This window comes from Panthera tigris, chromosome B4 (assembly GCF_018350195.1).
Source record: "Panthera tigris isolate Pti1 chromosome B4, P.tigris_Pti1_mat1.1, whole genome shotgun sequence".
NCBI lineage: Eukaryota > Metazoa > Chordata > Mammalia > Carnivora > Felidae > Panthera > Panthera tigris.
The window spans coordinates 137,533,588-137,546,343 of NC_056666.1; the positions used below are offsets into that span (position 1 = coordinate 137,533,588).

Consider the following 12,756-nt stretch of genomic DNA (forward strand, 5'->3'; position numbering starts at 1 on the left):
TTCCGTGATGTTTACTGAGCCCCGATCTCGTGTGGCCTCAACAGCTTGAGGCAGAAGGAGCAGCTCGCTGGCACCCTGTTACCTTTGTCACGTTGGGGGGACTTGGGGAGCTCACTAAACGTACAGTTGGATACGCTGACAGAGGTATTCAGTGCTTGAAATCCCTCCTATCTGAATTACATCACTACTTAAAAAAACGTGTATTTGTTTTGGGTGGGGAGGGGCAGAGAATGAGGGAGAGAGGATCTCAAGCAGGCTCTGTGCTGACACATTGCAGAGCCCGACGCGGGGCTGGGTCTCAGGGACCCTGGGACCGTGACCTGAGCTGAGATCGAGAGTCAGACGCTCAACCGACTGAGCCGCCCGGGCTTCCCCACGTCACTGCTTTCACTACTGGGTAGGATCCCGGGGCGGCGTGTGTCTGTCGTGTCTGGGTGGTGGAGATCCTGTGTGCCAGAGGCCGCGGCTTCTGCCCCCGCCGTGCACTCAGGCCTGCGTGTCGCTTTGGTGGCTTGAAAACGGCCACAGCGGGAGCAGCCACACCACAGAAACGGGCGCCTGCTACAAGTGTAGGCTTAACGAAGCGACGGAGAAAACGTAGGGTGAATGTGTGACGGGGGCAGCCGCCCACCGTGAATGGCACACAGAGGTCCAGGAAATCTTCCTCTGCGAGAGAACCGTCCTCCCCGTCAGCAGGAAGCACCCTCGCCCCGTCGCAGGTAAACAAGTGAGGCTCTGATGCGCCCTCCGTCTACACCTTCGTCTTGTTAACGCAAACAGAATCGCCAGCCGTCGTCCCTGTGGGAGCCTGTCCCTGTGGGAGGGTGGGGGTCGAGGGAAGACCTGGGGGAGCGTCGATGAGCACCACTGGCCCCGCGGCTTTCCGGCGAGAGTGCTGCCCGTGAGCGTGACCCCCTCAGCCTCATATCCGTTTACTTCCTCGCAGTCGCCTGACCTTCGTCTCCACGCGCGGGTCCCCGGGGCCACTCCCTGTGCAGTCCTGTGCCATCCACGCCATGGTGTGACCCCAGGTCGCGGAAAAGGGTGTGGCAGCGCCCATCGGGCCCTCCCGGCTCTCCCGCTGTCCCGCGTCCCCCCCTCCCCGGGTGATCGTCAGGGTCGCCGAGCTGGCAGGACGTGAGCCTCGTCGGTCGTCCACGGGCTCGATGCACACCGTGGTTTTGGCCTGACCTTTGTGGGAACGGACGGTCCCGGAAGACGCCCGCCAAGGGAAGACGTTCAGGTCTCCCTTCCCCCCACCTTGTGGAAACACCCAGGTTGTTGAAGCCTTGGCATTGCGTTTTCCGCAGGCGTTCACGGATTAGGGACCGTAAGCTCGGCAGGGCCTCGGCTGGGCTCCTGGGCAGAGTCCGAGGACGGCCCTTTGCTCTGTGGGCTCTGTGGGGGGACAGCTCCTTGCAGCTGTGGCCGGGGGGCCCGGAGCCGGCGAAGGGCCCCAGATTTCCTGGCGCTCAGAGCCCCGTCGGCGCGGCCCCACCTTTGCCCATCATTCCTTCATTTGCCGGATGAGCGTGTGTGACCCTGGCAAGTGCCAGCCCTGCCGAGGCCAACCCGCTGACCCGCTGTCTGCGGCTGGCGTGTCCCCTGGAGGGCGGTGGCTGCCACTGCCCTTGGGGGGACCGCGTGCTGACAGTGTGCGGCTGGGGACACAGATCCCAAACAAGGGAGCTAGCTGGGCGTTCCAGGACCCCAAACCAGATGGGGTGATGGCTCTTACTTGGAGAAAAAGGCACTGGGATGGGAGACACCCCCGAACCAGAAGGGCCCGGCAGGAGGAGCAAATGTGGCGGCAGAGGACCCCCAAGGCCGGGCCGGGGAGGCCCCGGGAGGGCCCCCGGCAGGATGCCACGGGCTCTGGTTTCCTGCCACGTGGAGCGGGGGCTCAGCTGGGGAGGGGGGAGGGGTCGGGGTGGAGAGGCACACGGGTGTGTGGCCCAGTTTGGAGGTGGGGGGCCGTGCTGGCTGCAGGTGGCCGTGGGGTGATCCCAAGGTTGGGGGCTCCTTCCAGGTCGTGGCCGGAGCAGCTGGTGGACGTAGACAGCGTCCAGCGGGAGGCGGCTCCGTGCTGTGCCGGGCAGAGCTGAGCTACCGGCGAGGTGCCCCGCACGCAGCTGGCAAGCCAGAGCAGAGCCACCAGGGAGGCCGGCGGGTGCTGGGTTGGGGCAGGACGCCTGGGTATTGACCCCAGGAGCGTTTGGGGTCTCACCGACCATGCCCAGCCTGGCAGGACCGAGGTGTTCGTCGGGGGTGAGGGATGTGGCTCCCAGACAAGCCTTGAGTTTGGGGAAACCCGGGGGTCATGGGTGCGAGCCAACATCGTGAGCCTGGCACGGGGTTGGGGGCAGCGTCCGTGGTCCTGCGTGCCTTGTGGGTCTCAGGCCTCAGACTCCTCCCCGGAGGGCCCAGCACAGGGCCCTGCAGGGCCGGGCAGGAGTTGTGTGGGTGCCGGGGTTCTGGGGGCGAGGCTTTGGGATGCTGACTGGGACCCACCTGAGGCCGCACCTCCTCCCTGGCCCTCCTGTTCCCCCTGCAAAGCCTCGGGGTCCACAGCGGCCGCCCCAGGCCGCTCCGCCCGAGGAGTCTGGGGCCGTGTTCCCAGAGGATGGAGACGTGGCAGAGGGCCAGGCGGTCTCTGGGACTGGCTTGCGGGGAGGGGGGAGGCGCCCAGTTCTCCACGTCTGTGGCTCCCCAGGAATGGGGCTTAGGACGGGCCTGCACCCTGTGGGAAAGTGGACACCGTTCATCCCTGGATCGGCCGGAGCGCCGCCAGGTAACCCGGGAGACGAAGCCAGGCCGGGGAGTGGTGCGCACTGCGCCTCGAGGCGGGATGGCGGGGACGCGGCCGGGGCCGGAGACCCGGACCCACCGTTTAAAAAACCTTGGCTGGGAAGGGAAATAAAGTCCTTTGTGGTTTCCAAGTCCAGTTTCCCTAGACAGTGCCGCCTTTGTGTGTCCAGAAGGCATTCATCGGGTTCCCAGGGCAGCGTGCTTTGTGTCTCGGGCCGGCGCGGCCGGACTCAGTCCCGCGTGCGGAGGGCGCGGGGCCTGGTGGGTGCTGCCTTGAGCTGGGCGAGCCCCGCCGCCCTGCGCCAGGGCACCAGGTGCCCCGTGCTTGCTTGCTCCCGGGGCAGACGGTTACAGGGTCCTTGCAGACCGTCCCGGCTCTGGGCGGGGGTCTGGAGTAGCCACGGCCAGGGTCCTTTCCCGGCGCGCCTGCTTCTGCACGGAGGTACAGAGAGGTGTTCCCTCTGAGGGCTGCGGGGCCGGGGGCAGCGGGTCCCGCTGAGCGCCTGGTTTACCTTGGGAGGGGGCAGGGGAGGGGGCGGGGGGGGTGGGCTCACAGGAGCTGCCCTGAGCTGCCTGGGGTGGCCTGCGGGTGCCTGTAGAAGGCCAGTTGTGGGGAGGGTGGCGGGAAGGTAGGGTGGGGGAGTGGGGGACTAGCTGGGGGGCTGGGGACACGTGGCCGCAGGCACCCGGAACACGAGGTGCAGGTAAGATGCGTCGAGAGCGTGCCCGCTCGACTACTCTGGCTCTGTGTGGAAAGCTTCCCTCTGGGTCACACTTGGTGCCCGAGATCTGGCCTCCTGTCTGTGTCTGAGACGACGCTCCATATTGGTTTTCCGTCTACCTCTGAAAGTGGGGGGTGTGCCGGCTGGCACGGTGTGTCCTCCCCAAATTCACATCCACCGGAATTGGTGAACGTGACCTTACATGGACTAGAGACCTTGCAGGTGTGACTGAGGTGCGGTCAGCCGTCCTGGGGTGGGGTGGGCTACGCTCTGGCCCGGCACAGGGAGGCAACACGGTGGGGTCCCCTCACAGGCTGGGCCGGCCCCCGCTGGGGTGGCTGGGGAGTCACGGCTTGTGGTCCTGATCTGACAGCAGTGCGGGTGCTTCGTTCTTCGAGGGGCCCAAGGGGTCTGGGGGAGCAGGGCGACGGGGACGGGAGTGGGCCTCTGGGAGCCCCTCTCTCTGGTGGGCTGTGTGTCCAGACCCCGACCCCCCCCCCCCCCCCCCCCCCCCCCCCCTGGTCACAGGCTGACGAGAGTAGCCAGCAGGAGGAGCCCAGGGTTGGGCTGAGCTGGCGGCTGGAGGGATGGATGTGGCCCTGGCTAGCCCAGCGTGTGGGGCCGGGCCCAGGCGTGCGTTGCGTTCTGATGGTGCCGGGCTGGACACTCGGTGCTTTGTCCCCTGTCCTCGTGTCCCCGCCTCATTAGCTTGCCGGAGCTGAACCGGGAAGGACAGCAGCCCCAGCTTCAGGGGCCATAGAGAGCCCCAGACAGAGAGCCCACCCGGCCAGAGCCGTGCCAGGAGTACGGGAGCAAGCCCGACCGCTTTCCGCCGGGCAGAAGTCAGCCAGGTGTCCCGGCTCGCGAGCCTCCGCACCCCACTGTCCCCCGACGCCGAGGAGTCCAGCCGGTCTTTTTGGAGTGAAAGGGAGTAGGTTTTGCGTTGTTGCGTTTCCCGTACCCAGATTTTTATTTCTGAGCTGAAAAAATGGGGGTGCTTGCGTGGCTCAGTCGGTTAAGCGTCCGACCCAACTTCAGCTCAGGTTACCTTCTCACGGTTCATGAGCTCGAGCCCCGCGTTGGGCTGCGCGCTGATAGCGCTGTGCCTGCCTGGGGTTCTCCCTCTTTCCCTCTCTCTCTGCCCCTCCCTTGCTTGCTCGCCCTCTCGCAAAATAAATGGACTTACAAAAAAGCAATAGGAAAGCGTCCTAGGACGTTCGGAGGAGGAGGTTTTACAAGCCACCTGTGGGCCCATAAACCTAATGCAGGGTCCTGTGTCACCTTTACTGGTTTTGGACACCTGTTTGCCTTAACGGGACCCGGATGGCAGTTAGAGCCGCCTGTGTCACTCGGGGATGGTGTCCTGTGGGAGTCCCACGTGATGTGCCAGAACCCCTGGCCCTGCCCCGTCGGGGGCGGGTGCATAGCGGGCAGGGCTGCTGGGTCACAACTCGATCTGAGGGCGAGACTCGCCCCACGTGTTGGCTTTGCCCTGGAGACGGAGTCACTGGTTCCGAGGGCGGCTTTGTGCACGGATCCCGCTGCCTTCTGCCGCGTGCGGTGGCTTTGGTTTCCTTTTTAGTGAACTTGGAGGTTTTTGCTCCAGTAGTGGTCGATTTCCTCTTGCTGTGAATTCCTCTGCCCGGGGAATTGGCCCGTCTGCGGACCAGGGTCCTGGAACTTTTGCCCGTTTATTCAAGCGGTCTCAGGACAAAGACAGTAATTGTTCAGTACACCACATTTGCTACACGTGCCCCTTGTTTCACTGCATTTTCATTTAATTTCTTTAATGTTTTATTTACTTTTGAGAGAGAGAGGGAGAGAGAAAGTGTGAGTGGGGTAGGGCAGAGAGAGAGGGAGACACAGAGTCCAAAGCGGGCTCCCGGCTCTGAGCCGTCAGCACAGAGCCCGACGCGGGGCCCGAACCCACAAACTGTGAGATCATGACCTGAGCCGAAGTCGGACGCTTAACCGACTGAGGCTCCCAGGCGCCACGCCCCCCGCCACTGCGTTGTTTTTAGCAAGTGGAAATTTACTTTTGTCCAGTTGATTATCAGACTCTTTTACTCTGTGATTATTTTTTGTCATTTCTATTACACAGACTGTTACCCCCACTCTAGGGACTTGGTTGGCACGAAGTTCTCTTTTCTTCATGTTTGTGTGTGTGTGTGTGTTTGTGTTTTCCTTCATTCACCCGTTTCATCCATCTGGAGCTCATGGCAGCTGGTTGTCCAGGTGGCCGCCCCCCCCACCCCTCCAGACGAGCCGTGCTGCCCCTCCCCCATGGCCCCCATCGCCCTTTCTGGGCTCCCCTGGGTCCCTGGGGACACTGGGCATTGTGTGTCCTGTGGCTTTTGCCCCTAGGGCCACACGGGGCCACGTTGTAGTGTCCCAGGCAGGCTGGAAGGAGCCCCTGCAGCCCCTCCCCCCCACATGCCTCCGCTGTTCTCGAGGACCAGAGCAAGGTCTGGTCCATTTCGGCTGGGGCCTTGCGGGCCCCACTGTTGGCATCCCCTGCTCAGGGCAGGAAAGCTTGCCGAGGGGGCAGAGGGCCCCTGGCAGTGGGGGGCTGTGATCGAAGGGCCCTTTGACAGCCCTGTGCCTGCTCCATCCCAAACGGTCCCAAACAGGAAGAGCCTCTCCCCGCGTTTGCGGTTCTCCGTGAGATTTCCCCAGTGGGACGGCCCGGGACGAGTTCCATGCTGCTCAGCCCTCTCCCTGCCCGCCTTGCCTGGGGGTGCTGGCCCGTTTTCTGGGGCCGGCGGCAGGCTCCCGGGGTGCGTCATCTGGAGCCCCCGGAGCTCTCTGGTCTGGAGCTCCTGGAACTCTCTGGTCTTACCGCTCTCATTCCCGTCTCAGAGGCGGAGCCGGGGCCTAGAAAGGCGGTAAGCAGCAGAGCAGGCTGCAGCAGTCTTGTCCGGGCCCCCACCCTCGCAGGGACCCAAGGCCTCACGGCCCAGGAGCTGTGCGATTGGGACCCGGTGGGGTTTGTGGCCTCTGCTGTAGGCTTTGGAGCGAGGCCGGCTGGACGTGCAGATGAGCTATTGGCTCTGTCCCTGGGGGTCCTGGTGGGGCGCCTTGCCTTTCCTGGCCACGGCACAGAGATGTGGGGCACCCCACGACACGTCCGTCCCCGGGTGAGCACGTGGGTCTGAACTTACACGTGTCCTCCCTCGGTGTGACCCCCCAGGTCAGGTCTTTGCTGCCGTCATTCCCGGCTAGAGGAGCCCGGCAGGCAGTCTGTGGGCTGGGGCCGTGCTGGGGAGGCAGGCGGGTGAGTGCGGGGCTCCTGACCAGCCCTTGTGTGTGGGACGACCTCTCTGAGCAAGAATGAGCCGCCTCTGGAAGCCGAGCAAGGGCTGCCCAGGCAAGCGGGAAGGTGCTTTAGGCAGACAGAGCAGCCTGGGTGGTGACCTGGGCGAGGGGACCAGGCCCAGTCGGGGGACACGAAGCCGGGGCCCCACTGGGTTCAGAAGGGAGCCACTGAGACGCCCTAATGCCGAGCATTCTAGCGGTTTTCGGGTGTCTGCTTCTGTCTGGGCAGCGTGTGGAGCCACAGCTCTGACCACGTCCTTGATGGTTGGCTGGTTAGGAGGGCTTCTGATGAGACCCAGGGTCTCTGGCCTCCCATGCACCAGGCTGGCCGTCTTTATGGCCGGGAAGGTCCTGCTGACAGACTTGGCTTCCTCCTGTCTTGTGGGGTACATGGGGGGGGGGTGACGTCGGTCGGGGGCAGTGGTAGGAGCTTGGCCAGCTGAGTGGGGGTGATGGAGGGACCCAGGCTGGTGGGTGCAAGGTGGGAGCCGGTGGGTCCCGAGTGTTCCTTGAAAAGCCAGACTGACCGCTCCCTGAGGACAGGGCTTGGCCACGGGACCGAGGTGTGTGCGGGAGAACCGTGTGTTCAGGCTGTTGGGTGTGTCACGTGGGCAGGTGGCCGGCAGGCGAGTGACCGAGCCTCCCCCCTTCTCTTGCAGGGACCCCGACCGTCATGTTAAGGTAAAGCAGAGAGGCTCAGTGCTGAACATGCTAAGGAGGCTGGACAAAATCAGGTTCAGAGGTCACAAGAGAGATGACTTCCTCGATCTAGCAGAGTCTCCAAATGCCTCGGACACCGAATGCGGAGATGAAGTTCCCCTGAGAATACCTCGGACCTCGCCCCGGGACAGCGAGGAGCTGAGGGACCCTGTGAGTATGCTGTGCGGGCCTCCTGGCAGCGGGAACGCCCCCTGCTCTGCTTGGCCTCGTCCCCGTGTCCGGAAGTGTAGGCCTGGGGGCCATCCCCTGACCTCAGGTGGCCAAGCAGAGCGTGCACTGGGCAGCCCCGTCCTGCCCGGGCTGGCCTCCCCTCTGTCCTCATCTTGTCCCGAACGGCCCTCAGTGCCCGGGGTTCATACCCGCCGCCGATTGAGGATCAGACAGCCTGCCTTCACCACGGGTCTATCCAGCAGCTGGATTTCTTTTCTTTCCTCACTGGTTTTCTGGGTGGCTGGCCGACTTCTGGTGCGGAAGTGAGGCAGAGACCCCAGCCTGACGTTCCCGACCCTCGGCAGCTGGCCGAGCCCAGGCTGGGTCCTCGTCGGCCGCTGTGGGCCCGTCAGCAGGGTGCCCTTTAGTGGGGCAGCTAGACAGCGTGGCTACGGTGGGAACCAGGCCTGAGTGGGCCCTGCCTTCTGGAAGCTTGTGTGTCTTCGGGGGCTGGGGCGGGCTCCCTGGCCAGGTGTGATCGCGGGGCTCGCCGTCGTGGGCACCGCTGCCTGAGGCCTCCCTGTCGCCGGGGAAGACGTCCACAGCCATCCCGCCCGGCGTGGGGGACCATATTGGCGGTCTGCTGGTTTCTCCTCTGAGCGCCCGAGCTAGTTTCCTTTCCAGGGGTGGGCTGTGAGTGCTCGTCCTCCCTGGCTCCCTCTATTATTAATGCCTCAGACCGGAACGGGGACTACGAGTCCGCTCCTGGCGGGACTGAATAATTCACTCGGGAGCCGGGCTGCCTGATCAGGTGGGCCGGGCGCTGCGGAGCCGGGAGGGGAGCCTGCCGGGGTGTGGGCCGCGGTCCCCCAGCTGCTCCTCCAGCCGCAGGGTCCCTTGTTGCCTTGTGTCCTGGTACACGTGATGCAGAGCGCCACGGGCTTGTCTTGCAAGGAAGGCGGTGTGTCCCCCGTTCTGGCCCGTGCCCCCCAGGTGCCGGGAGCCACGGCTCCGACGGTGGTCTTTGGGTCGAGTGTGCCGGGGGCACTTCGGGGGCATGAGTCCCCACGCGCGGGTCTGAGCTCACCCTGGGGTGTGACAGGGATCCTGCAGAGCACTCTTCTGGCTCCGTGCTCCGTCCGTCTGTCCATCCTGCTGGGGCTTAGCGGCAGCCGCCTTGCCCTGGGTGCTGTCTGCAGAGAGACCCGGACTCACCCTAGAGCACGGCCCCTGCGTGGGGGTGGCGGCCGATGGTGCGGAGGGTCTCGGGACCCAGCCGTGCCCATGCCCTGCTTTGAGGTCACGTCTGAGGGTGCGGGGAGGTCTGAGGGGTGGCGGGCACAGGGGCTGTGTGAACAGACAGCCGACCGGGACTCTGTCCGTGGCGGGGGCGCTGGGCTTGGGCTCCCACGAGGGTTGTGCCATCGACACGTGAAGCTCTCCCCACTGAAGCGACCCGTGACCCGTGACCCCGTGTCCCCCAGGTGGGCGTGCTGGGTCCACGGCATCCGTCGTCCCGGTGGCTGTGCCCAGGCCGCCCTCCTGCGGGGTACAGTTGGTTCCCACGGCCGCCTGAGAGGGCCCACGTCCCCCGCCTGTCACCGGCTCGGGCATCCTCAGGCTTTCTGCTCTGCTGGCCTGACGGGGGAAGAGTGGGGCTCTGATGGCGCGGCTCTTGCTGTGAGGGAGGCTGGACGCCTCCGTGCTTAGACTTTGTTCTCTTCACTTGAGATTTCTTACTGTGGTAAAACATACTTAACGTAGAACTCCCCATTTTAGCCGCGGTCGGGTGTTCTGTTCGCCGGCATTGAGCGTGTCACCCCCCGTCCGCCTCCAGAACCGCCATCGTCTCTCCACACTGAAGCCCTGTCCCCACCCGTGCCCCAGCCCCTGGCGCCCACCCACCCGCTCTGTCTCTGTGCGCGACTCCTCCAGGGACGTCACGTGAGAGAAGCCTATAGCACCTGCCCTTCTGTGACTGGCTGCTCTCGCTCCGTGTCCCGGGCAGAGGAGACAAGTGGACGTGGTGATTGAGGGCAAGGGCGGGGGTGGGGGGGGGGGCGGGGTCCGAGAAGGGGTCAGCTGAAGGGGCTCGCAGAGGGGCTCAGACCTGCGGCCCACCGTCCCCATCGGTGCTCCCGGCCAGCCGCTCGGCTCCCCGGAGCCGCTCCTCCCCATTCCCGCCGTCCACTGGGCTTCGGCTCGGTCTGCCCCACACCCTGAGGGGCCCTGGCTCTCCTAGACCCGAGGCGGCCCTGTGGGGATTCTGGAAGCACAAGGGCAAGTTCCAGACGGCCTCGACTCCAGCATCCCAGAGCCTGACCCGCATCACAGCATTTCAGACGTGGCCCCATAAACTGGGGGTCATCCTGCTCGCTTTGGGGGAGGAGTTGGCGGATGGGATGGAGTCGAGCGTTCATCGGTGCGGAGCCGCCTCTCCTGGCCGGCCTCTGCCCTCCGCTGTGTGGCTGTTGCCTTGGCCGTCATGGGGGTGGGGGAGGGGAGGGGGAGGGGCGGGCAGGGGAGGGTCGAGCTCGTTTGCAGGGTGAGTGGGTCAGGCATGCGCCTTCTTCCTCGTGGTAGGGCAGCTGGAAGTATCCCCAGTGCCCGTGTCCACTGCTGCCAGGCCGTGGGGGGTGCAGGTCAGCAGGGGGACTCACGCCCCAGAAGCGAGAAAGTCCCGACAGGTCAAGTGTCAGGGCAGCCACGGGACCCGTTGGCCTCCCGCCGTCAGCATCTCCTTGCTGGGGTGTGGCCTGGAGCAGGCAGCTTGTGTCTATGGAGGAGGGGTCACGAGGCCTGTCGAGCCCTGTCCGGGCTGTGGGTCCCCTTCCACCCTCCCCCGGCCCGGAGTCCGATCCTCCCCCGTCGCATCGCGGGGGACGCACGGCTGCTGCTTCTGGCCAGGCCAGCGTCAGGATGCAGCTGTGGGGGCGACCGTGGAAGGGTCCAGTGTGCGAGCCGAGCGCTCCTTGTGCGCCCGGTGGGTGGGGGCCTGGCTGTGCCGGCCTGCCCTGCACCCCTTCCCCTCCCGTCAGCAGGAGGCGAGCGGCCACCGTGCCAGGCCCCCGGGCGAGTGGCAGCGGGCCGCGGTCATCTGTAACCGGAGCCTGCCCCGCACCCCTGGGGACGTCAGGCGGTGGTTTTAATTAGCCCTCCGTGGAACGGGACAGGCCCCGGTCCGGAGTTCGCTCGCCTCGGGAGCCGCCGTTCTTGCAGATTTACGCAGCCTGGCGCGTGGACGTGCCCACCCCGCCGGCCCGGAGTCCTGTCACTCCAGCTCTGGGGCGCGAGGGGGACAGGTCTCGTGGCTGGGCTCACCCGCCTCTCCGGAGGGTGCCGCGCTGGCCGGCCTGGGTTTCTGTGGTTTCCTTCCCTCTGCAGCCCGAGTGCTGTGGCCGTCAAGAGGCTTAGCATCGTGGGTTTTTTTTTTTTTTTTTTTTTAATCCTTCCTAAAAGCTGACCTCGCCTGGGCTCCACCAGCAGCTGAAGATGTCCCTTCCACCGGCAGGTGAAGCTGAGGTGAAGGGATACCCGCTTCGTGGCAGAGGCCCTCCTTGTCTTCCCGGGGGCTCTGTGGGCCTGGCCCTTGCAGATGAGGGGTCCTCGGGGTACCCCTCGGAGAACCAGTTGACGTGCACGCGGGACGCCTCGAGGCGGCTCCTCTGAGTCTCGGTGTGTGTCTTTTGTAGGCTGGTCCGGGGACCCTCATCATGGCTGCAGGAGTCCAGGACTTTAACCGGACAGAGTTTGACCGATTAAATGAGATCAAAGGTCACCTGGAGATCGCCTTATTGGAAAAGCACTTCTTACGTGAGTACCGGTGGGGGGATGGGAGGACGCCGCCCCGCAGAAGCGCGTGGGCTGTTTGGGCTGGGGAAGCCCCGTGACCGCTGTCCCTGGGCTCGGTCGTGGTGGGGACGGGCCTGGCCCCGTGGGCGCGGGCTTCCTGAGGCTCCCTCTGCTGCTCCGCTAAGACCCGAGCTCTTGTCCGCGCAGCTGCGATGTTGTTGCCCGGGGGTGAGGGGGACGCCACCGGGAAGGGATAAAAGGCTCCCTGGAAGGTCCGATGCTTTCAGGGGATCTGGTGCATTATTTCCAGCACTTAGCTCAGAACGGGTCAGAGCGTGGCGAAGAGACTGGGACTGTCCACTCTGGTCTGTTTGCTGTCGCAACGCGGAGGGAGGGGGGGAGCCCGAGGATTTCGTCGTCAGGTGGCCGCACGCCTCGGGATCTGGGCCATCGGCGAGCTTCACCACACCTCCCCGCTGCCGCGAGCCGTGGCCTCTTGCGTGGCAGTGGTAGAAACTGCTGCGGCACGCGCGATCTCACTTGACGTCCCGCCTCCCTCTGTCTCCCTGCTCTGCAGACGGGAACCGCGGGGCTGGGGGGGGTGACCTTCCCCGGGGAAGCCCTCTCGCCGGCGAGGGGTCGGAAGCAGGCAGACTCGCCCCGGCGCCCACGCGTGTGACCCCGCTGCGCCACGTGGAGCCTCCACGGCTGATGCCGCGGCGGCAGCTACAGCTGCCGGGACGATACAGGGAGGAAGGCGCGGCCTCCTGGCCGGGAGCCACCGGGTCCAGGAGGAAGGGTCCGCGGGCAGGTCCCCTCCCTTCCTGTCTCCTTCCCGCGCTCCGGACCCAGCGGCTGTGCCCTTGCCGGCCCACGGACACCTCTCCCTCGGGGTCCACACACTGAGTGTCCACTGAGCTCTAGCCGTGGGCGCCCCTGCTCTGCAGCCACGTGGGGGCCCTCGCCTGCACGTGACAGCGGGTGTCTGAGCCGTGGCGGGGAGCCCTCGGGTCCGGCCTCGGTGTTTTGCCAAAAGAGCTTCTGGTTTACTCTTGGGTAGCTCACGTCGCGAAACCGTCCGGGTCGGTTTTGACAGCCGTGGGGTGGCAGCCGTGGGCACTCGTTTTGAACTAGGAACATTTCAGACAGACACAGAGGTAGAGCGTCTCACGCGCTCACCGTCAGCTCCAGCGAGAGGCGGCCGCGGCAGGCGGGTTCCCGCCAGCCTCCCATCCTTCGTCTGTATTTT

The 12,756-nt window shown here is 65.3% G+C and overlaps 1 protein-coding gene across 2 annotated transcripts in view; it reads left to right on the forward strand.

Annotated features, from left to right (window-relative positions):
- The window catches only part of GRAMD4 (GRAM domain containing 4), a 72,353-nt gene that overhangs the window by 26,554 nt on the left and 33,043 nt on the right, over positions 1-12,756 (forward strand). For both annotated transcript variants that reach the window (XM_042993554.1, XM_042993555.1), the window contains exons 2-3: positions 7,505-7,715; positions 11,408-11,528. In XM_042993554.1, coding sequence (XP_042849488.1) covers positions 7,505-7,715; positions 11,408-11,528 — 332 coding nt within the window. The remainder of the gene's footprint in view (positions 1-7,504; positions 7,716-11,407; positions 11,529-12,756) is intronic.